The sequence below is a fragment of the Tachypleus tridentatus genome, chromosome 1, assembly GCF_004210375.1.
Source record: "Tachypleus tridentatus isolate NWPU-2018 chromosome 1, ASM421037v1, whole genome shotgun sequence".
Taxonomy (NCBI): Eukaryota; Metazoa; Arthropoda; class Merostomata; order Xiphosura; family Limulidae; genus Tachypleus; species Tachypleus tridentatus.
In genome coordinates this window covers 68,875,274-68,901,439 of record NC_134825.1, presented here as the reverse complement: position 1 = coordinate 68,901,439, position 26,166 = coordinate 68,875,274, and the positions used below count along the sequence as shown (strand labels likewise).

General features: G+C 34.0%; 2 protein-coding genes across 7 annotated transcripts in view; one reads left to right on the top strand and one right to left on the bottom strand.

Moving 5' to 3' along the window:
- The window catches only part of c12.2 (von Willebrand factor A domain-containing protein c12.2), a 100,056-nt gene extending 80,348 nt beyond the window's left edge, over window positions 1-19,708 (top strand). Inside the window, exons 41-43 of the mRNA XM_076502771.1 lie at window positions 4,774-4,872; window positions 5,014-5,252; window positions 17,675-19,708. Coding sequence (XP_076358886.1) covers window positions 4,774-4,872; window positions 5,014-5,252; window positions 17,675-17,780 — 444 coding nt within the window. The 3' untranslated portion in view covers window positions 17,781-19,708. The remainder of the gene's footprint in view (window positions 1-4,773; window positions 4,873-5,013; window positions 5,253-17,674) is intronic.
- Window positions 19,709-21,472: 1,764 nt separating this feature from the next.
- Window positions 21,473-26,166, bottom strand: part of LOC143251425 (rho guanine nucleotide exchange factor 10-like protein) — an 80,744-nt gene continuing 76,050 nt past the window's right edge. For all 6 annotated transcript variants that reach the window (XM_076502742.1, XM_076502747.1, XM_076502753.1 and 3 more), the window contains one exon: window positions 21,473-25,384. In XM_076502742.1, the coding sequence (XP_076358857.1) occupies window positions 25,000-25,384 (385 nt within the window). In that variant the 3' untranslated portion in view covers window positions 21,473-24,999. The remainder of the gene's footprint in view (window positions 25,385-26,166) is intronic.

The window sequence follows — 26,166 nt, the reverse complement described above, 5'->3', positions numbered from 1 at the left end:
CATGCATTCTTAAGCTCTAAATCCATACTGCATGGATTTTCACAATACTTACCCTTGAGATGGGGTGCTTCACGATGTTTGCTTCATAAATTCATTTGTTCTGTACTGTACCACCCATGGACTTCCTGAGTAAAGCAGAAGAGGGAAGCTGCCCATCTCTGCCATACATTGATTGAAGAAATTGGGAGCCCTCATCCTACCCTCACATGGATGTTGGTAGCCTGCAAGCAGGACTTGGACTTAGAGTGAGTCAATCAATGTAAGTCGTCACACAGGTTTCGGGTTTTCCATCTTCCTCTCTTTATTTTGTGGGTCACAGCAGTAGTACATGGGATTGTTCTGGTTCTGTTCTTGGCTCTCCCTCATTCTCTTATGGGAAGGTTGTTTCCACTTGAATGGTCACAACCTGTTTTACGGTTAGGGGAGTTGATTGCATGTGATAGACATCCTTTCAAAACTGAATGTCAAGTTGCCGTTTGGTAGCTCAGAACTAATCCTTGTATCATACCTGGAAATCAGAGTGATTCTTAATTCCCCAGTTCTTGGGTTTCAGATGAAGATTGTGTGATTCTCATCCTATCCTTGTGTGGATATTGACACACAGCAAGAAAGTTTTGGATGCAGTTCACTTAGCAAGTATGGTCTACTGCACCCTAACAACTCTACACCCAGGGATACATCCTTGTGGGAATGAGCTACAGTATCTTTCATGGTTAGGATCATATTCCAACTATATTCTCTTCCACTTGGATGTGCTCCTCTCATTTTCTGCTGTGATATCTCACACATTCCACACAGGGTCAAAGAGTATACCTGGTTCAGAAGTTATATGGTTCCTTTCTTCAGGTCTTCCAGTTGGACTCTCTCATCTATGGAGGTGTCCATTTAGATGCTTTGGAGGAGTATGTCTATTTTACCATTGCACCAGCTCCTCCTCTGAATCAATGTAGGATTCTAGCTAGTCTTGTGAGAAAAGGGAAGTGCAGTATCAGAAGTTATGATCTTCCTATTTTGAAATAAAGATTTAATTTTCCTATACTGAAACTGTATGTATTTGAAAAAATAAACTGTTATACATTTCTATAATAGATTAAATATAAAGAGTGTAAAATACTCAGAGGACAAAAAGTTTCTGCATTCTTAAAGAGAAGAAGAGAGATTGGTTTATAATTAAGTATACAAATAAGAACATTTAACTATATGATATCAAAGATAAAGGTTACAATTTTGATATTTTAGAAGTTTGTAAATATACTGTAGATTTTTTGTGGATGAAAAATGTAACTATTTCACTGCTTATAAGAAAAAAATAAGATTTGTATTTTAAAAGAAATTATGAAGCTAGTATCTCTCAATGTAACAGGACATGGTTAATAAATATAATTTAATTTTGTATTATTAACATACAGGATATCAGAATTTCAGAAGACAATAAAGTTGCCTCTTACCATTTTAAATTCATAGAAGTTGATTTGGCCTTATTAAAAAGAAGTGCAAGAGTTTCATTTTTTCCTTCAATTCAACTGAATAAGCAATAGTAATAAATACAGAGATGTTGCCATTGTGAAGGAGAACAACCTTTAGACTTCTTTTGAAGGAATAAATGAACAATGCCACTCACTTTGTTCAAAGTCTGCTGCTCCTAGCATTTGTATTAATTCAGCAGTATTGTTGAAGTAAACTAGTAAATCATCTTGTAAAAAAGCAAACTTTTCTCGATTTCTGTACCAGTCAAATAATTTTCTTGGAGAAAGTAAGTTCTTAGCCTGAAGTCTGGACCCCAAAATCTCTGAAGAATCCTTTGGTAGGCCCAAATCTGTCACCAGATCTAGAAGTGACACATGCAGCCTGTTAACTATTTATTTACTAATAGTGTGTTTCTTGTGCGTTCTAGAATAATTCCTAACTTTCACATCATGATTGGTCTAGAGAAATGCATTGTCAGTGGTTGTCAACATTTTAAGCACAACACAATGTGACTCCTGTATCTCAGAACAGCTGGTATGGATGTTAACACTTGAAATAAAAGTGGGTTTATTGTCATCAAGATTACATAAAAGAATGTGACTCAGTTTCAATGAAAAGTACATGATGGAGGAAATGGATCTTTTTGGACTCAGTGCACAGGAATTACTGTCGAACATGTAAAAATTTCAAGACAATAAAACTATCACAGGCTTGTGTTATTTATGTTTTTAGGAGTGTTCAAACACTGTTGGTCAAGAACTCATTACTTAACCCTTTCGGCGCAGTTGGCGACCGCAGTCGACGTGAAGGCTCAGCACGGCAGGCAATCTTCGTCGACAAGATGTAAACAACATGCCCTCGTGGCTAATTATATCATAATCACACAGGCCTGTAGACCTACTTGAGGCTAGAACCACGTGTATTCATTGTTTACTTGGGATTCTCAGCAGGTATTTAAACCTGTGGTCACGTGATTTCTTTGTTTTCTAGCCTGTGTAGATCATACTGTTCATTGTTGTAGAAGACGTCTTCATTGCATATTCTGTTAATACTTGCGACATTGTTACAATGCCAAAAAGAAAAGCTTATACCACTAAAGAAGTAATCAATATTATTTTTAACGATGAAGAGAGTGACAAAGAGTTTGAGCCAGATGATAATGAAAGCTTACTTGTAACGGACGAGAGTGATAATGAAGACATTCGTGGCCTGGAATCTGCCCCTGCTTTAGGTAAGCACATGGTGTAGTTAGGGCCATATAACTTATTGCATAAACTGTCTGACCAAGGCTAGTTCTCTACATTTTCATATATTGTCGATAGAAAAATATATAAATATAACATACATACATACATGGAACATTGGAAAAGTGCTATATCTCTATGTATAAGAGTTTTTTTGTTTTATTTTGTAGATGCCCCTAGCACTTCCAGTGATGGTTCTCCTGGACGATCAAGGAGTGTATATTCCCGGAGGTCTAGAGGTACAAGGATAAGTCAGAGGAGAGGTAGAGCAGCTAGTATAGCACAGCCCCAAGCTCCCCCTGAAAGTGATAATGAACCTGAAGACCAAAACCAGGTTCCAAATTTTTCATGGCAATATTACAGTGACACTGATGATTTTGAATCTTATTGGTTGCCAGATTTTTACCACTCACACTGGAGTCCTGATTGATACAGCAAATTTCACTCCATTTCAGTATTTCAAGCTTTTCTTTCCTGATGAAGCATTTGAGCTGATTTGTAATGAAACAAATAGATATGCTTTGCAGTATTTTGACTGCACTACTGAATTTCCATCTTACTCCCATTTTATGAAATGGATTGAGATCTATGTCAATAAACTCAAAGCATATATTGCACTACAAATAGCAATGGGGTTGTGCCAGAAACATGAACTGGAAGATTACTGGGGCTTCTTTTGGCTAACTCGTGTGCCATTTGCAGAGGTAATGCCACAAGATCATTACGAAATCCTGACATCATTTTTGCATTTTGCTAACAATGAGCATGATCGGCCAAACAGTGGAGATCCAAATTGTGATCCACTATGAAAAATTCGGGATCTGATGAATCTCTGTGAATCAAAATACCTTGCAGTGTATGCCCCACAACATGAGCTGTCCTTTGATGAAAGTATCATCAAATTCAAATGGAGAGTTCATCTCAAACAGTATTTACCATCAAAATCCACAAGATGGGGCATCAAACAATTTGCATTGTGTGAAAGCAAATCTGGATATGCTTTAAAAATTATTACATATTGTGGGAAAAATACCATAGTGCATGTGGCTGGACACTCAGTCACAGACTATATGTTTGAATCTACTGGAGGAGTTTTGGAATAAGGGACATATAGTCTTCATGGACAACTTTTATTCTTCACCTTCTTTATTCAAAAACTTAGAGATGAATGGAACTTGGGCATGTGGCACAGTTAAGGCTGGACGGAAACATATGCCATCAGATATCCACCCTACAAGATTGTATCTTAGCAAAAGAGATTCGCCGGTATTTATGGGTGGTGGTAATATGGTAGCATGTGCTTGGCATGATGCTAAATGTGTGCATTTTTTATCGACCATTTCCACAAATGGCACCACAGATAAAAGAATTTGATCCAGAGTAGAGCCTGGTGGATACAGAAATGTGAGAAAACCACTGATTGGTGAAACATACAACCAACACATGGGTGGAGTAGACATCATGGAGCAGAAGCTTGGAACCTTTATGTATCTACACAAAGGTATCAAGTGGTATTTTACCATTTACCATCAGCTTAGAGAAGTAACTCTTGTTAACGGATATATAATATATTGTGCAGACTGCAAGAGCAACGGTGAAAACCTGGTATCTCCAAGACTATTCAGAGAGCAGATTATTCAAAATTTGCTGGAGGGATATGTCAGCAAAGCCAAATGAAAAGGAAGACCAAATACAGATAAAGGTTAGCACTTGGAAAGACATTGTATTGGACAATATGAGGACAAAAAACACAAACCTGATTGTACTGTTTGCAGCTATAGCTACACAGCTGGATGGAAAAGAAAGCAGACTAATTATTTCTGCAAACAGTGCAATATTCCCATGTGCTTTTTACCATGCCATCAGATTTATCATAACCACAAAGACTATCGACGGGCTGCTGCACAAATTGTATACAATTTATAATAAATTATTGTGCTTTACATGGCACTTCTTCATTGTGTTATTTTTTTATTCAGCACCGAAAGGGTTCAACAGTGTTTATGCTTTTATACTCCTTAGCTGAGAAATGTTACTAACAAGTTCTTACTCCACTTTTCAGTATGATATTGTTGGCCATTCGGGAGAAGACTCAAACATCCCATTTGTTCCTGAAGGAAAATATCCAGCTAATGACAAAGAACGCCTTGATATTCTTAAGGTTAGGAATGTTCTATTTAAACCACTTAGTTTTAAATTTATTGGCATCTTGCATTTGTTAACCCTAAAGAATTGGTTATTTGTGAGATTTAGAGAATTCATCAGGATAATATTTGTTTCATGTTAATTATAATCTCTTTAGATGTTGCATGCTCACTCCCAGTTCTGTATGAGTGGAGACAACACTTTGGAAGCTACTCAGGATGCTATTAATGCTATTGCAAAAACAGCAGCAGATGAACACTTCGTTGTTGTTCTTAGTGATGCAAATCTGGAACGGTATGGTATTCCTCCAAGAGCTTTTGCAAATGTTATGACTTCTGACCCTGAAGTGAATGTTTATGCTGTCTTCATTGGTTCTCTTGGTGACCAAGCCCATCGGTGAGTCTCTTACCTTTTCATTTGTTTTACAAAAAACTAATAAATAATAAAATGTTTTAACACCTTCCTAATAAACAAAAACAAATGCCAGATAATTTACTTTCAATGTAACTTTTGCTTCAGTCACTTATAACTTATTAGTTTGTAAAATCAATTAACAGTGAAGTTAGGCTTACTGTAAAATAATTTTTATATCAATTGGAATCATTTAGTATATTTTATGGTAATTAGTTGTAAGTAATATAGTTATAAATCAAGATAAAAAGTGTTTTGATTCACAAGTAGCAAAAAAGTAGAAAGATAAATATTTTATTATATATTAATCTATTTTCTTGCCTTTTCATTTATCAAAACCAATTTCAGAATAAACACTTCAATTAATACAATAACAAGATTATATAAGTTTTAAAATTGTTTACTTTGGGTTTCTGAAGTATTTTAGAACTAAAGGAGAAGTAAACCCTTTTATGACAATACATTTTCCAAAATACCCATAAAACACAAAATCAAACTTGTAGTGATAAAGAAAAATATACATATTTTAATGCAAGTCATTTAAACAGAATATTACAAATGTAATATACAAATGTTACATATTGTATGAAAAATATACAATAACTAACAAATATTCACAAAGCACAAAATAAAGTGAATCCTTACAGAAAAACTGTCATGAAATTTAAATACAGTAATGATATACAAAAATAATTGTTATACTGACACTGTAGTTACAACTATGAAATAGTAAAACATGTAAAATAATCCTTTTAAACATATATTAAATAAAAAGACTAGGACTGTAACAAATATATCTTTGTATATACAACACCGAAGTAAATTAATGCATAAAAAACACAGGTACTTAATATTTTCAACTTTTAAAATGAAAATATACAAGATATACTTACCTGCCAGAACAGCAGTAAGAAGTCCAACTTACCTCACCTTTAAGACTGTGATGAATCATTAGCTGGCTGCCATGGTGTTCCTGGTGAATTTTTGGGCCAGGCCAAGACATGCCTGATCTGAGGCAGTTCCATCGACAGCTAACACACTCTTCCGTCTCGTAAGGTGGCATTGAACACCAGTACAGTCATTCTTTATCCCATTCCTTTTGCAAGCCACCTACTGGCAGTGCCAATTTAGTAACTGGATCTTCAACACAATCAGGGTAATGGTGAAGGTAGGGGATGGGGTTGTGGGAAGATCATTCTTCAACTGTCACTGAGAGAATTCATGGATGCTATTGGTTAGCAATTGATGCTAGTGTAGTTGTCTCATGCTTCACCTCAGTAGTGTTTCAGGAAAGTCATGGTCACTTTTTGGGCATCTGTCAAGGTGGAAGCTCTGTCATTTATCCTGAAGGACCTCACTGTGGTCTGATTCACGGTAAGGCCACGACAGATAGTGTATTGTAATGGGACCTTCCCCACAGGAATTCTCATGACAGGCTGTCTCCTGATGCCTTAGTTTCTACTCCTTTTTCCTTCGTCACAGCAGGTGGTGATGTAGTCCTCAGCTGTCACATATTTGACTGGTGTTAATGTAATGATCTGCACTGATTTATGTGATACTGCAATGGTTACTTTGTCTGGCAGTGTTTAGGTTCTGTTGGTGGATCCATGACTGATTTCAAAGCCAGTTCAATAACTGATTTGACCAGATCATGTCTGTCTTATGCAACAGCTAGTAACAAATCTTCTTCCATGAACTATACTAAATTGAGTGTGAGGCCACTTGTAGGAGTCTTTGGATCAATGAAATATCTAGCTCTTGCCGAGCAAAATGATGTGAGTGTGTTGGTTTTTATCATAATTATCTTCCATTGTACAGTTTAATAAGTACTTTAAGTTAAACGCACAAGACTCATTCTTAAATGGCAAAAAACTGGATTGAAAATGAGAAGTCAGGTGAATTCTAATTGGTAAGAAGATCATCCAGTTGTGTAGGTTGTAAAGAAGTTTCTAACTGTCCAGTTACAACCATGTCTCTTCTCTAAAAACTGTCTTTAGAGTCAGAGTAATTAAAAGTTTACCACGGTCAGTCAACATTTCTATGGACTTCGTGTATGCTTGTGCCCTATATGCCTGTAAAAAATATGCATTCCTAATTCTTTTGAACTTTTCAGTCTCTGAGCTATATTAGTGGTGTTAGTCAAGGAAAGATACAGCTGTGCTGTTTACTTCTGTTGCTACTCCCATGATAATAACCAAAACAACTTATCCTTTGTATCAAAACAATTCCCTCCAATGCCATCTTGGTTGTTACATAAACAGTGCCTGACTCCAGTTGGGAAGGAGTGGGTTGAGACTACAAAGTCTTGTTTTCACACACCTGGACTGACTTGAGATAAAAGACTCCAACCTATTCATCATCTCTCCCTTGGGATCTCTTCCAGATCCAGTTTTAGTGCTAGCTAAGTGCAATTTTCAAAGTTTCACCTTGCAGTTGTTACTTCTTTTTTCTCTACTAGTTCATTTACAGCATGCATTATCATGCATCTTAAGCTGCACTTTGTGCTCATAAAATATTAAAATATGCATGACTAAAAATATTCAACCACAATAAAATAAAAAGTAGATACATCAAGATTGCATTTGATGTAATATTTATTTCACCCATTCATACATAATTCAATGTGATCCAATCAACACACCTTGCACTAATTTAACTGGAAACAACAGGCAGTAATGTGTGTGTCTCCATTGTACTTAATCTTTCTTTAAAGTTCATTACTTACTGAATATTTTACTGTCAAGATTGAAACCTTCTAGAAATATTAATTAAAATAACAGGCACACTGATACTTTCAAATAATAACTTCCAGTATAGTAATAACAGTTAACAATTAGGTAATTGATCAATTTGTGTTATACAACACTCATTAATGACTTCATGTAATATTGTGAATGTGTTAACCACATAATTATATACATATATTGCTATTCATATTTATCATCATAACACATTGTCACTTGGAAAACTTAAAAGAGACTGACATCATGTAAGTTAGATCTCAGTAACCATGGCATCGTAATATGTTTACAAACTCAATTTATTTTTATTTCTCAAGCAATGGTGTTATCATCTTACAAAAGTTGGCCATAAACTGGTTTTAGTATGATTTAAGACCTAGGAAACTGCAGACTTATCATTTGGTTGCAGGTTGAGGTTAATCTTCCATTACTTAAGTTTCAACAAGAACCATAAGTTTTCACTTCCACCAACAATATGACTAAAATATTTCATTCCATATGCATTAATGCACATTTTAATGGTTTCAGTTTCAAGCCTGCCCTTTTGTTTTTTATGGTGGAATACTATTTTTAGGTTCTAAGCCATAGACTCAAACAGGCAACAAAACACCAAGACATTGTTAACATGTATCAAACACTTCTCCCATTGCTGCCCTTGAGTGTAAACTACATTAGCCTTTTGAAAAGTGATGGGCCAAACAGTATGACATGAAATTTATATACATCATCCAGCTTAACTTGTCAGCATCCAAATACCAATACCAACTTTAACATATAGAACTGTCAGGCTCTTTCCAATGCATCCAAACATTCAGCTGTTAACTGTAATGGAAAGATGTCACTTCATGTTATTGCATTCAGCCATCCAAAATAAGTGGAGGACCTGAGCATGCTTTTCTTCTTCTGTACAATCACAGTTGGAAATAACCAAATACTCTGGCTAGTTAATCATACATGTTGTGTCTGTATTTGTTTGATGGTGTTTGACTTTTCTTCAACCCAGTAGATACTTACTTTCTTTCACATAAAGCTGTCTCGATATTTTTGCCCTCCAAACACTGGTAAAAAGTTTTAATGCTCAGAGCACTAGTCTATATACCCCCATCAATTTCATGCCATTTTTGAACATGTGCATATCATGTGACTACTCTCCACTAATAGTGCTACACCACCAGTATTGGTACAGCTAGCTCCCACTGCTATTCCCATTTTTGAGAATAGGTAGACGAAAAACATAACACAGACAGTGTGGAAGAAGGGTAAGAAGTACTTGTCAGAAATACATTTCCAGTGTGAGAAAAATGTTAACTTCTGATGTGGTCTTACCTTTTCTCAATAAAGTTAGAATCCCACATTACAAAGGTGAAGGTGCTCAACATTGAAATCATCCAGAATGAAAGCGAAGCACACATGGAATACCACTCTACATCTGTAACAGGTAAGCTCTTTGCCCTTGAAGGAGGAAATGAATCTTATATGGATGGAAAAAAAAAAGATGTTCCAAAGAGCAATTTGGTTGGAAAGATGCAATCCATAGTAAAATATAAACTGAATAAGCAATGTAGATGCACAATCAGACAGACAAGGCTCTATAATTCATCCTTGGCATTAGGAGGTTGAGTATCAAAACAGATAAAAAAAGTATTGTGTAACATGAGTATAGTGGAATTACAAAGAGGACGTGAGCATTCACCTGAAACCATGCAATCTTCCAAATCCACCAAAGGAACATGAAGTGTAGCAAACTATACCTGTCATTATTGGGTCATAGCATTTCCTTAACTCAACTACAAGAACAGAACAAGATCTGTAACTGGTATTACAAGCAGAAATTATAACTTACCCAAACACAAATACAGGGAAGAGACATCTTGCAAACAGAATTATGAGGAGGTCCTGGAACATTTGCTCAACCATATGACAAATGTATGAACATTCTGCTGCGAGTATTACAATGCAGACAAAGTGCCCAGCTTCAACCATGGAAGCAGGAAAAGAATATCGTACAACTGGAATTAAAAATAAGAGGGGTCTCTACTTCACACAACCATTGGCAAATACCAAACCTGGTATTATGAGGAGAATCAGATATAGGGTGGTCCTGCACCTACTAGTAGCTGTTCACTTGGGAACTAGTATCCAGATGAAAATGGAATGAAGGGAACCAACTTTTCCCTCTTTTCACTAAATGTATAACCATGAATACATGTGGTAATATAAAATTTTACAGTGCATTAAGGAGGAAGTCTTCATGGTATACTGGAAGTGTTAAGGACTCATGCTCCACTGAAAGAAAAAAGGTGTGAACTAAATATGGTGGGGAATCTGGAGGAACATCACACCAGAGAATGTGGAGACTGACACCAATATATTTAGTCAAAGGGTTGGCAGGGATGGGCAGAAATCCCCTTCTGCTTTGCTCTGTAAGTCCATGAGTCATAGCCCACAACTGAGTTCAACTTACAGATGTCTAGAAATATATATACTGAGGATGCTACCATTGGTCTTGTGGAATACCTCATCTCTAGAGGGAGTATTACAATGCAAACACTAAATAGTGTGTGTTAAAGACAAAGCATACCTGACCATGCAACAGTTGCCACAAAGTAGGATCCAATTTGCAGTGGAAAAATATATATATATATAAATGAGAGGAAATGAGGAGGCTTACCCTATTCAAAGGTGAACAAATGAGTGTAGAATCACCACAAGATGGAAAATGATATCCACCTGACAAAGATACAGCCAGATCATGCAGGTAAAAAGCAATGAAAGTATTGGGAGTAGTCCACTTTCCAACTTGAACAATTTTCTCCAATGGACAGTAAAGGGGAGCAGCAAAAACATGGTAATATGATGAAAAGAAACATTGTGGAGTTGGTGATCTTCCATGGATAAGTCCAAATATGCAAATCTGACAAGTTGATGAACTCAACCAGTTATCTTGACAGGAGATAGATCATGGGAAACAGAAGGATTTCAGGGAATAAAAAATTGGGAACGTGAACTTCAAAAGGAGGTAGAACATACCATATAACACCGTAAGAAATGGACTGGACAAAGAAGCCAGTGAAAATTAGAGTGTGGGAGATGAAGGTAAGTGAATGGGTGTGATACTCAAACCTCCTTCACAGCTAGCAGAGATTTTTAGGGAGTAAAGACCAGTCAGGATAAAGGACGAAGTAATAGGAATGGTATAGGATATGGAGAATGTGAATAGCAGAAATATTTCGTTAACGATGGATGCAGGTAAATAGCTATTGAAGGAGAGATGGTACATGTAACATGTAGACCAAGGCTCAAAGGGAGAATGAGAAAGGACATAAAAGAACATATAGGATTAATGACTTGAAATTAATGGAAAAGGAGGGAAATGACAGGACAAGACAAAACTTTATGAAACTGGGAGGTGTTCAGCAAGGTTACCTGAGAGCTATATATGGTTGAAGTGGAAAAGTATTTGTCAAACAACCAGGTGAGGAACTGGGAAAAATGGAAAGCACATCAAAAGGACCAAAGGTGGAAGGTAGACTGTTGCTTTTGGTAAATGGACATGAATGAACGTCTTATGGATAGGGAGAAAAAATGATCAACACGTGAAGCCAGTCCTTTGTTAAGGCAATCCACCCGATAAAAGCCGTGCATAAAGATGGACATTAGTGATGTTTGAATGAACAATGTTGAACCGAGGTTGACAAAGTAGAGACCGAGATAGATGTAAGGATAAGGGAGGTTGTACATGTAAAGGTCAGAGCAGTGAGAGCCATGGCTATGTCGACTAATACAGAATTACTAGCTGGAATGGGAATAAAACTCTGGAGCAGAGTCAAACAGGAGGGTAAGCACAGATGTGAAGACACCTCTAATCTTGACCGAATTCACCCACCCACAGAGTTAATGGGTGTGGAATGAGAGCCCAAGAGAAGGAAATTTGGTGTACCAATGGATGGTGAAGGCATATATGAGGTGTTCCCAACAGTTAATACACTTACTGAAAGATTTGTGAATTGAGGGACCACTTTGTGGGAAGAATCTTGTTGGGACAAGGTAATCTCTCTGCAACCAGATTTAGGGTGCTAGGAATATGGCAAGTGAAGACCACAATGCGGTGACTGTAAGCCCAGAAAAGATCAAGGATCTAAAAGTATGGAAATCTGTAATTGGTCCACCTGTGTTTGGTGTTATAAATGGCCATTATGTAATTGTCAGTGTACCATAACCACCCTCCCCAGCAGGAGAAGAAGGAAGTGGGATAAATAAAGCTTGACAAAATGGAAATATAGAGAGAAAACCCCTTGATTGATCAGAGGCTGGAAATTTCCTGGGAGATGATGTAAGCATCCAAACCCTGCAAAGAAGAGTCGGGGAAGAGGTGTAAATCTGGCTGAGGCAGAGAGAGCAGCATCTTTACCATAGTCTGGTTTATGCCAAACTACCCAACCAAGTTAGTTCTGATGGGGGAGTGAAGGATAGAAGGTTGGTCCAAGAGAACTGAGTAGAAGTTCCACTGATTTAGGAGTTCTCACAGAAGGGAATGCATTTGAACATGCTCTATTGAAATAAAAGCTGCCAGGGAAGTCTACATTTCCAAAAGAGAATGTGAGATGATGGCCTTGTGAACTGCTTGCTCCATATCCTAAAGGCAAAGAAGAAAAGGCTGGACTTAACTGAGGTAGGAATGTGAAATTGAACAGGAATAATAATGCACTTTTCCCTTTTTATGAAAAAATCTCATCTGTACAGCTTCTTTTATTAACAGTAGAGTGCCGTCTCTGGACTGTGAATGGAAATAACCGAATAGGACCCAGTCATCCACATAATAATAAGTGTAAAGACCTATTGAGTGAAGATATCAGTCAAAAGTTAGTACCACCTGACAAAAAATTTAAGAGTCAAGGTTAGTCCAAACGTTAGGGCCCTGAACTGGAACACTTCAAGCAATAAATAACTATTAACAGTGTGGGGACAAACCATGAATTATAGATTACATAGAGAGAACTTGGTTTCTAGTAATAAGTATGTAAGAGAAGGAGCTGAAGCAAAGTTCAGCTCTATGAATAGGAAAGAAACAAATGCATCAGTGAGTTAGCAAAGCCAAAAGAAATTTGTGCCCATGATTATGAAAATTAGGATTATAAGGCACATACTGGATAATAAAGAAAAACTCCAAACAGAACAATGAATTAGATGTTACTAGTAGTAATGATATGTAATATACAAACTATACCTGGTGTACAAAGGATTTATGAATATTGAACTGACAAACCATTTAAATTTACCTATTCCACAAAGTATGGATTGATAACAAATATGTACAGTGAATGAAATTATCAAGGAAACAAAATGATAATCAATATTTAACTTATAATTAATCAAAATTAACTTAGACAATAAAGAACATGTAAGTCCAACACTGATGATAATTAGGATTATAAGGCACACAGTTAATATGGCGAGTCAGATAAAACAATGAATTAAATGTGACTCATAGAAATGAATATGTAACATACAAACTATCTATAGATAAAGTTATAGATATTATGTATTTTGTAGCCTCAAAGTATATCAACAAATGTGCAAAATGACTAGAACTGCTTAGAAAACAAAGTAGTAATCAATGTTTAATTTACAGTTCATTTAAATTAATAGAATACAAAGGACAGTAAATGTCTAACTTACCACTGTCTGAGCACTGATGATGTGAAATACTTAGTTCTCCCCCCGTGTAAAGAAAGAGAAAGCTACACATAGAGCATTTGAACCACACCTACCATGGGTGTATTTACTATTTGCCAGATGGGAAGTGTACAAAATGATAAACTTACCACTAGTCCAGTGGAAGAATGGGAAGCAGTTGAAGCAGGAATAAAGAAAACTAACAAAATCACCAACGTCTTTAGCAAAACCAGAATATGCCTCAACTGACAACCTGATTAACGAGCTGTTAAAAAGTGGAAAGCTTGTGAAGAGGTGTAGTGTGAGACGGACCAAAATAAGGTGCCAGGAAAAAAAAAAAAAGACCAAGTAATCTTCTTGATTGTATTCTTCTTCAGAAACACTGTCAGTTGTAAAGAAGAAAGCAGTGGATTAGCGTGTAAATCTATCTCCATGCAAGTTAATGGCTATACCTCCTGTGCAAATGAAGTTGAATCCAATTCCTGAAGTGTCATATACCAGTGGCATTTGCAGTAGTAATGGGAATTTCCATATTTGACATATTGAATCTTGAGTTCATACTAAGATTGCTTGTAATTTGGGAACAAGAAACAAATAAAAAAAAAATGTTGAAATAATTGAGTAAAAAAGTAGCAAAATAAAACTTGAAAATAATTTGAAATGGCCAAGGAGCACAATCATAAATGGTAGCTACCTATGAAAAAAACATGTCTAAACATGGCCGTGCCAATTGAGAAAGTAAGGATTGAGTGAAAATAGCAGAGGGAGCTAGCTGCACCAGTATAGTTTACACAGTACTTTTGGTGCAGCTAGCTCCCTCTGCTATTCTCACTCAATATAGTTGACACAGTACTTTTGGTGGAGGATTGTCACATGGCTTGTATGTGTTCAAATATGGTACACAATTAATGGGGTATATAGACTGGTGTGCTGAGCATGCATTGTTTAGCATTGCTTAGAGGACAGAAAGAAGATAAAGATAGTTTTTTGTGAGTAGATATAAGACTGTGTTGGAACCAAGGTTATTGATGGCAACTTTAATTCTGTAAGTGATGCTTTTCAGACATGGTAAAAGAGTCACCTTTCCATTGTTATCTTTTCTCTATTTGCCAGAGCAAAGTTTGGGTCAACTGGTAGAGTTGTGGATTTGCTCAGAATTCTTGATATATTAAGAATTTAACAGCATTCTGGCCACTACTTTATCACTAGGAAATCTATATTGCCTTTGTACTCTGAAAGACATGTGCTTTGAGTGAGCCAGGATGTCCACCAAAATTTTCAGCACAAGTTTTTTTTATTCTGTTCCCCCAAGTTGCTAGCTTGGCTCATCTTGCATTGTGTTGGTTTTTGAGGAGCTGTAGCCAGTGGCTGTGTTGTTCACCAATTACTTTGCTAAATTCAACCTGCTGTGCCATTGATTGGAAGCAACGGCCTTGTGTACCTAGCTGCTTAGCATGTTACTGACAGTTAACTTGAAAACAACCCAGTGCTTCACAAACAAAATAAATGCTTCACTCTTCACTTTCAGGACAATGTTCTGGTTGAGGCATCATCAGGTAAACCATGAGAGATCTGGATAGCATTGCCTCATACTAGATACCAGTGAGGTTGCAGTGAAGTGCAAGGATGTTATCCTTCAGCTGGGTTTATCATAGTTAGCTCAAAATGGGTGCTGGGATAGGATGGTCTGTTGGAGTTGAGCCACTTATGGCTTTATCCTCTCTTGGAACTAACTCAAAGTTATCTCCATTCTCTCTTTGACATTCTGGGATGGGATACTCAAGTGGGTGTTCTGTACAGATTAATTCATTTGGTCTAAGTCTTGACAGATATCTTGCATGTACAATGATGCACATACTTCAGTTTCGCTCACACTCATGGGAACAGCATGAATAGTTATTCTGGGAGCACCAGACATTATCAATTGTTCTAGGTTGTTGGCTGCAGTGTCCAGAAAATACAAAGAACAAATGCAACTAGAACAAAATAATCTCAACTTCACTGTGTAATATGTGAAAACTTCACATACATATAATCATTAATTTTCTCCAAAACTACTATATTAAAATTAGTAGGTAAAATATGTGGTATTCTTATATATATACATCTCAATTATACCCCTTATTATTGGGACTTAAACTTTGTTCTGACCTATATGGTAATTTGTATTAACTTTACTCAGTTATGAAATTACTTTAATTCAAATGTAATTGTAAATCTAATTGATTTAATAGCAGCCTACTGTCACAGCAAGTCCAATTTCATCACCTGTAGACCCATCTCACAAACTGCAATTTTGAAAACTGAATGCATGTGTTTGAATAAAATTTTACAAATAATGAAAGGAAATATAAAAAAAATGTAAAACTTACTGTTTCATAGGACATCTGTTGAGTATGCTGTAATATAACTTTTTGATGAAAGTATTTGGAATGTTCCTTCATATACTCTGTGGCATGTCAGACAATTCTGTAAGTTTATTTATTTATTTATGTCCAAATTACATCAGACATCTTCAAATATGAAACTTGGGCAGTGCTGGGCAGGAGTTCCAGCTTTATAACTGCCTGTTTCTTCTCCTGGTAATTTTTACCATGTTCATCACACAGTTAGGATTATTATATTACTGAAACCACTGGCCAATTAGGCACATTCCTAAAGGAATACTATAGTATATCAAGATCTGTCCATATTTCTCCACTGTCAGTGTGCTTTAACTTTTTGCTAAGTATTCAATACAAATGAAGGCATTGCAACTCCAAAAGCTCCATAGTTTCAAACTAATGTATCTGAGTGGTTGTTTTACTTTGGTATTAGTGTTGCCACTATTTAATTCTGTGAATATATTTCTATTTATTATTACTGAGAAACATAAACTATGATTCATCAATAAACAAAAACCTTATATAGAGCTGTTCATCTCACTGTTGAATTTCTACAACACTTATCAGTTTATTTGATTCCATCTCCACAGCCAAGGCTTTTATACAGTTACATGTTTATAGAAACTGCACTGAGAAAAATTGCCTGTTTCTAACTTTGGAGTGACTTAGACGCTTGTATTTGAAACCAGGTTATTGTCCAGATCTCTATTTGAACATCATGTATAATGCATAGGGTACATCTTGAGATCACTAATGGCACAACTGAGTATTGTTCTCTGACTGAATTTATTAACAGTCTACCAATTAAATGTAAACATGAATTTTCAAACTTTATTGAGTATGAGGTAAGACTTATTTATAGGTTAATATTTTCTTGATATACCTAATGTAAGTTTCATAAACACATTTTTTGAATTTCTAGCCTTAAAATTTGAATTATTTTGAGAAAAACTATCATAAAACTACTATCATAGATTTTCATTCTATGCTATTTGCATGAACCATAAAATCATTCTGAGAAGAGAGTAAGTTTTTCTTTACCTTATGCTATAAGGTACAAATTACATAAGTTACTACTAAGTTTTATTTCTTCAGAATACTATTGTAATTCAGTTTGATTGTATTTTTCTAAAAAAAAAAAAAAAAGTATTGAAAGGCAATGTTAGAAAATCTTCTTGTACTTTAACACCAAAATTGTATTAAGAATACCTGTGAGCTTTATTGTTATCGAAATAAAAAGTAACAGTGTAATAACTTTTGTTCTTAAATTTTAAAATATTTTTACATTCAGCTATGATGGGTGATGTATTTGATAAGCATAACTCATTGAAAGCTGGGATGGTTTAGGTGTGTGGTAGGGGTCTCAAATATTGCAATATCATTGTTGTTATCAGTCCATGTTTAAGTATCGTAACTAAACCAGGCATTTTTCTGATGCATCTACTTTTGGTTCATGTCTTTTAATGACGGGTTTTGATTTTTCAGTATCAGTAAATTTGACTGAGTATCCATTTTATGTTAAATGTATGTGCAGCTGACAATAGTTCAACTGAATGTAGACTGCAGGTGGAGTGGAAAATAACTCATTCTGGCATATTTCATGTAGATTGTCACGACAGCTACCACCTGGACGAGCATTCCTGTGTATGAATACCAGTGAACTGCCTCAAATTCTTCAACAAATTTTTATGTGTAGTATGCTGACAAATTGAACTCTAAAGTTATCTCTTTTGTTTACCAAGATAAGTGTACAGTATAATTTTTTTAATTAGTGTAAGAGTCAATTTATTGAAGTGTAAATTTATATGACTATACTTTAGCTTGTGAGTGATTGTAATACTTGTTTAAAATAACAGGTGCTGTTGATATATCGTAAATTATGAAAATGTATAAATGTAACTTAAAGTTAATTCTTCAAAGTGTTTAAAATGATACATCAATCACTAGTTTGTATTTTACTGTTTATCTTTAATCTATTAAGCCTATCAGGATGGGCACCTGTATTTTACAGAACCTTGTAACCATGGTAGTAGCTTCATGAAATTTGGCAAGCTTTTATTAAACTTTAAAAGCCTTTTACAAAAAAAAAATGAATTCAGTACTTTTTATGAACTTTAATATTTATGCTGTTGAACTGTCGACTGCTCTGAGTGTAAAGTGTATTTCATATTAAAATTAAGAACACTCCTTTTATGATTTCATTTGGATAATATATAAAATCCCATCAATAATTTTTTTTTCAGAAATATTTCATGGTTTATTTGTTATTTTCTCTACCCTTATTCTGCATAAGGTTGGTCTATTTGATTGATTTTGTAACCACCAAAAATATATAGATGTAAACCTAAATTATCCTTTTTTTTCTTTCTAGAATAACTTCAAATTGTAAAATGAAACTTAATTTGTTTATCCTAAATAGTTTAAATATCATAACAGAATACTTAAGTTGTGCTTAAATTTTATTGCCCTATGATCCATGTCTAAACCATTAATGTATGAAGTTACTTGCTTAATGTGCAGCTCACGTTACCCAATCAAATTACATAACACATGGGCTACTCACAAATGTATCTTGTAAAAGTGGGACTTACATCTGAAATGACATAGTGTAACACATTAAATAAATATTTACATGTATTAAGGAGGGGGGATGCATTCCTGAAAAGTTTCCATCCACTCTTAAATAACTCTTTTAAAATATGGAACATGGCTTGTTTTTAAGCTACGGCTAAGGTGGTAATTGGTGAACACTATGCTTGGTAAAGTTGTTCAGGCTCAGTTGAATTGACCAACTGTGTAATATCTTTACCATGGGAACAAAGCTTGTAACCAAACAAGATTGAAGGCTAATGAAATTATACTTTGTCAAAGTAATAACAACATTATAGTGAGTAATTCATATTAACTTTCCTATTTATTGGAAAGGTGGTAAATAAATTAGAAACTGCTTTGTTTTGAGTATCTGCAAAGCTATATGAGAGCCATCTGCAATTTGAACCCTATACCTTCAGATTGCAAATCAAGTGCCTAGAGAAATAAGTATTGCATTATTAAATTAAGAACTTAAAACTTGTATACTGTTAAAATATGGGTCATTAACTATGATTTCATGCTATACAAATTGGTGTAACATAAACAAAAAGTAGTATAATTGAATTTTGAATGTAACTCACTAAAAATCCTTGTGAAGTGCACAATAAAGGATGCCTAGGCAGAGAGGTTAACACTAGTAATGAAGCAAGGTAACTGCTTCAAAAATATTGGTCGTAACTAGTAAACACAGTACCTGGAAAAGCAGTCAACAATGTTGGAACACTTTAGTAAAGAAACAAAGCAGAGTTGTTTCATACATGGGTACTGACTGAACACATTAATAATGAAACAATGCAGAGAACTGCAATGTGTAACGAGGACCCACTGAACCTAATCTAACCTAAAACGTTTCTAATTGAATGTAATTCACTAAAAATCCTTGTGAAGTGCACAATAAAGGATGTCTGCATAGAAAGGTTAAACACTAGTAATGAAACAAAGTGACATTTTTTCAAAAATATTAGTAGTATTGGTAAACATGGTACCTGGAAAAGTCAGTCAACAATGTTGGAATGCTTTAGTAATGAAATAAAGCAATATTGTTTAATATGTGGGTATTAATTGGTGAACACTTTACTAATGAAATGATGCAGAGCAATGTAATGTATGACAGGAACCCACTATACCTAATCTAACATAGAAAGTTTCTAATCTTTACATTTTAATTACTTTTATATCACTAAATAAAGAATACACATGAAAAACAAGAAATCCAGTACTCACTCGAGTCTTCTTATTTTGCTGTCAATTGTTGATGACATTTCAATTTTTTTATACTAACGGTACAACTGCAATAAATAATTTTTATTTAATTAATTACTACTCTAAAAAACACAGAATAATAACATGTAAAAACAGAATATGCCTCATAACTACCACAGTTATTCTTGCTTTCTTACTCTGTGACAAGAGCTGTTAGAAATTACATAAAGTTCATTGATGTCTTTCCCTTTGGAATCAAGCTTGATCTGGAAGCAAAACTGATAACCATGTGCACAGAAAACAATGTAATATGTTGTTAGTCAGATTGAGACTTTGGCTTTCTGTTGGTTATAAATAATATTAAACATCAAAGAGTACTACTAACAATTTGTGAAAGAAACGATGTGGCAGGAGGAGTCTCATTTTCTAGCTTATGGCTCTCAAACCAAATGAGATTGAAGGCTATAAAATTTATTTTGCTTCAGCAATAATTCTGAGTAACTTACATTGAATTCCATGCATCTCAGAAGGGTAATAAATAAGTTAAAGGAAAAGGATGACACAGGAAACAAACATCACAGTTCTCATGCTAGAGATTAAGTTGTTTTTTTTACATTTCTTCATACAGTTAAGAACTTGAAACTTAATGTTAAATTTTTATTTGTTAACTAAATTTTGATGAAGAAAAACATCTGTAGATATTGATAATAAAGCATATTAATTACATTTTGAATGTAACTGTGTGAAAGGTTATGACGTGCAATTTGACCTACTCGATATGAAAAGGTTAAAAAAAAAGCTACTCAATGTAATTAGTGAAATAATATTAAAGTATAAAAGTGTTGATAACCATAAACGTGCTGAAATATTCTCTTACATTTCACAGTGTAATTAGTAAACTAATATCAAAGATATAAGTGTGATAAAGGTAGATAGTTTAGAATACCCCCAGCTTTATATTAATGGATGAAATCACTGTTGCCTCTAAAAATATACCTTACTGTACATGATGCCATTTCATCTGATTGACCTTACCACAAACCTTGCTTCCTTCACCAACAAACTATGCATTTTAAAATCTAATATTCATTATGCCAAAATTTACTCTTCTATTAAAGCAAAACTACTCAGGATCCAAGCAAATAGCACTTAACTGATGCAAGGAAAGCAAGATAATCTATCTTCAAGCACCCTGGATGCTGAGACCTCGACAGTTGACATCATAATATCCACAGCCAAAATGTTCTCATCTAAATTCCTGAGAGTTGTTTAGTGAAGATACAATTTCATATTAATGGATGAAATCACTGATAAGTGTGAAGTTGATCTGTGAAAATAACCCCTACTATACACAATGCAATTTAATATTAAGGGATAAATAATAACTATGATAATATTCCACATCTTACTTGGTACACTTGAAAATTTAACATTACAAGAAAGCATCATTTCTTTTATATATATAAAAAACCAGAAGTTTTAGAATTCTGCAGATTTACATAATATACCATCAGGTAGTATTAAGAGATTTTCAACACTCCAGTTAAATGTAGTGATACACAAAATCATCAGTTTACATGAATTTACAAATTCCACCAAATGTAAACAGTAGGATGAAAATATTTATTAACTGACAATGTTTCTTATTGCTACAATGAACTGTATAATCCTGTATAAGTAATGCAAAGTTATAAAGAAAGTGCATGCTAGTAACATGAAACCTGTAAGGACAAAATGTTAAAACAGGCAACCATCGTTTTAATAGCTGATTCCTGAAAAAAAAAATAACAAAAAACTACCGTTTTCATTTTCACCAAGTTTTGATGACATATTTATTGCACTGTCTTATGCGAGTGTGATATTTATGTGATATCAGCATGAAATGTGAAGAATACAATAAGAAAATACTTGTATCTTTTGGTCATGAAGATAACATATCAAAACAGGGAACCTTCAAAAGGTGATTATCACTTTTTCAGACCAATATTTATGACAAGAATGTGCTAGATAGATATCTAAATTTACACTATATTATACTTGTAAAAACATGAATAGTTTTTTAATTAGCCAACAAATAAAAATTGTGTTTGAACCAAAATGCATGGAACTTGAATTGGGTAATGAAGTCTCACAGAGAAGTTGTACTGTTAAAATATGCATTAAACTTCAGGTAGGAATTTCACCAGTCATTTTTTGTGTACTACCAAGTAAAATTACTGAGAATAGTTCATCAATGTTAGGTTGGGTGTACTTTCAGGTAAATGTCTGTCTCTGGAATTAAAGGTTTTGACAGTACAACATCCATGTACATCAGGTAGATTTCTGATGAATGCCCAAAACACTGTTACATTTAGAGTATGAATAAACTGCCATCACGAGGCAGAAGTTATATTCAAAACTAGAAATGTCATCACAACTGTCAAATAAAAATCATTATGGAATATATTCAGGTATAATAATCTGTATCAGTGTTGAAAAACCACCAGTTATTCTGCACTCTTTACTTCATTGATTTTTAATTTTGACACAAGTATGCAACTTACTTTGAATAGAAATTTATTATTAATACCAGTATATAAGTAGTAAAAACTTATCCATTCTACCAATTAGTTAGAGATACAGTTAAGTCTTTTACCTTTTTATGTCAGAAATTTAAAGAAGTTTGTACTGATGTTGATGGTCTGCCTTCAGTTTTGTGGCATTTAAAATCATTACTACGATAAAAAAACATTCTGATTCCCTGTGTACAATGTCTAATATTTTTAGCACCATATTTTGGATGCATATCCAATTCAAGTACTAGCATGCACCTTAAAAGTACGAAATGTCCATTATAATACCATGTACTTATTTAAACATTAAAGACAAGTGTATTAACTTTACTCATATTTTCTTTTAAAATCTATTCCTTAAACCTCTAGTCTGTTGTGTGTATTTTGATCAAAAGCATATTAAAACAATAATTTTGTTTTTATATAAGCAATGTTAACAAGTATCATACATGCCACAGTTTTCATTCAGGAAGCAAATATACTTTTTTCTTGATTAGATATAGAACATGCAAAATGTAAGTAACAGCATTTTCATAACTGTAAAGAAAATCTATGTTTTCACTCATTTCTTTGTTAAATAAGATACAATTTATAGGTACTACCAAAATCGTTTGAAGTTTAAAAAATTGAATGTGTTCCAGAAACAGATTTTTTATAGCTGAATATATTCCATAATGATTATTTTATAAGTATGATGGCATTTCTGGTTTTCAATGTAACTTCTTCCTTGTGATGTTGAAAGTTCATTCACACTCAAAATGTAACAGTGCTTTGGGCATTTATCAATAATCTAAGTGACAATAAACCAAGCAAGACTGAACTTGACAATGTTCACAACGAGTGGCTATATAAAGTTCAGTTTATTTATGCTTTTATCAGTCAGAACAGTGGCAAATAAAATATACATTTACAAAAAAAAAAGAACCCGCTAGACAGAGCTTTAAAACTAGAAGCTGATATGATCGGGGAACAAAAAACTACCCATATAACATCAGCACTCAGATCTTTACAATAAAAAAAATGTATGATGTAAGTAAAATAAACAATTTATGAATAAAAAAACTTTCTATACATGGTCATGCTCAAAAATGCTGTTATACAGTTGCCAAAAAAAAAAAAAAAAAGCATCCACATAAAATATCCAAAGCATATACTTCTGTCAACATCTTTCATATTTAAAAATATACCACTTCTGTTGTACAACTGTACAATACATACTGCTGAAAAATACCAAACTGGAAGAGAGTTGTTTTTTTTTAAATAAACTATTGTAATAGAAAGCTTCTATTACATGTATGGATACAAATAAATATTGAAAGGTTCATTGTAAAATATTTTCAAAATGTTAATATACTAACAATTCAATATAAAACAGTATTTTTTTAAATACTGTCTCTTGAAACAATTAACTGTATTGCTGGTGTTTTGTGTTTAGTTTTAAAATGAATAATCTTTTAATATTATCCCCTGAGTTAAAACTGACACTTAATTTGCCAAGAAGCAAACTACCTTAACATCAACCTCAGTTCCTAGATTAAGGCACCACTCGAACATCACATGCTTTTCAATTGTTAGCTTTAAGAAGGCACACGTAACCTGTTTAAAAGACCTTTCTACAATAAGCAGATGAAACATCACAAATAACCTACTCTGCAGCATATTTTAAATGCTGAAGTATACACAGAAGTTAAGTATATATATCACATGTACTTCATGTAGAATGTACATTACATAAACCATGTGTAGTACTTGATTCAGAATGTCCACCACAAAAACCACGTGCATTATCTGATACAGAACCTATACTACATAAAACATGTAGCACTTTATGCAGAAAGTACACAACAAACTATATTATACTTAATATAGAATGTACACAGTATAAACCATGTTATACTTGATGAAGAATGTACACAGCATAGATCATTTTCATGACACACCTAAACCAGCTTCAGTGCTTTATATAGAAACTATGGTAAATGCTATCTTTAGTATGTGACATCACACATTTTTACTAATTTTGGAAGGTTTTCTTATACAAAATAAAAGCAATTGATGCTTCATTTATAACCTGGTGTGGGTGTTCCAAATAGAAGCCGTTTTTACGTGCTGTCTAAATTATGTTTCTTTCTTTAATTGAAGGCAACATAATTTTTTTGTTATTTAAAACAATACTGAAACCACATGATGAACAAGTACATTATTTGGCACACTCTCTGCAAAACAAAAACTTGAAATTTTAAGACATGGAATTAACAGCTTGTCTAACGTTTTTTGTGCCAAATTGAACTTAAGGTTAGTTTTGAAAGAAATTATATTATGATCCTGTAGCTGCTGTTGAGGATAGAAAAATTTATATATATATATATATATATATATATATATTTATATATATCAAGAGTTGAAAACTTACAAATCAAGTAAGTCACTATACAAATACAAGCAGATTTTGTCTACGGCTATACAATATATACAGTCTGAAAGCAACCTGATGTATATTTCAAAATAAACTCGAACAGTTGTTCATATAAAAACTCACGTAGGAAAGTTCATTATCTACTCTTAAAGCACCAGTATATACAGGTCACAGTTTCATTTCCCACATAATGATGTGCGCTTCTTTTCTTTCACTCTGTTTTTCTCCAGCTTTCTTCCAGTTAATGTAACCACAACCACCTGTAACAGTCAAAACTGTTTTCTCTTGGTTCACAAGACGACTGGCTCGAGCAGAATACTTAGTAATGCAGGTTTCAGCTGTTGGTGGCGGCCTTGTGTCAGCTGACGACAATGATGTTGACGAATGGTGCGATTTCAATGCAGAGATTTTCTTACCACTGTTGGCCGTGGAACCACTACCTCCGACGTTACCAGCCTGGTGAGGTTCGCAAGCTGCTGATGAATCAGAATCTTCAGATACTGCCATATTGGAAAGATCCCAAGAGCGAGGACGTCCCGTCTTCTGTTTCAATCTGAAAGATTATAAAACCCCATTCAAATATTAAATTCATTAAAATATTGCTTTACACAATCATTTCACTCTTTTTATGTTTTACAGGATATTGTAATGTATGACATTAGTTTTCATTTTAATTAAATCATTTAAATCATGTAAAGTTTTAAAATGCTCTCAAATTGTAAGCAATTGTAACTAGTTCTTTACTTGAACTTACCATTACTACCTGCTCAGTTAGCTGTTGATCTATCAGTCACATAGTCATTATTGCAATGCTTACAGTTCAGGTACATAAATGAGTAATTATAAATTTATGAGAGAATGGCAAAGTCACAGTAACAGCTAGTGGACATTAATCATCAGTGTTACAATGAACATGCTTACTTGTTTTAATAATTTACTTCAGCTATTGTTAAAATTCCACATTATTATTGTATTTCTCAATCAGGATTAAAAATATAGCACACTAAACATATTTGAATTACTGACATTAAATGGAAGTAACATGGTAAGTCTTTTTCTTCAATGTCTCATTCAAAATACCAGAAAATGAGCATAAAAACCCTTCTACATCATTAAAAAAAGTGATGATTGAAAATAAATATTTTATCCACTGTAAAAGTATGTGAATCTATATAGACAAAATCTGTGTTTGTACCCTAACTTCTATGGCTTACTGGGTCAATCTCAACCAAAATTTGTATGTTAACATAATGAACTATGGGAATTGTTCTAAGGGAGTCAGATATTAACGTCACCCTATTTGTGGTTTGTAAAGCCTGTTGGTTAATTACTCCT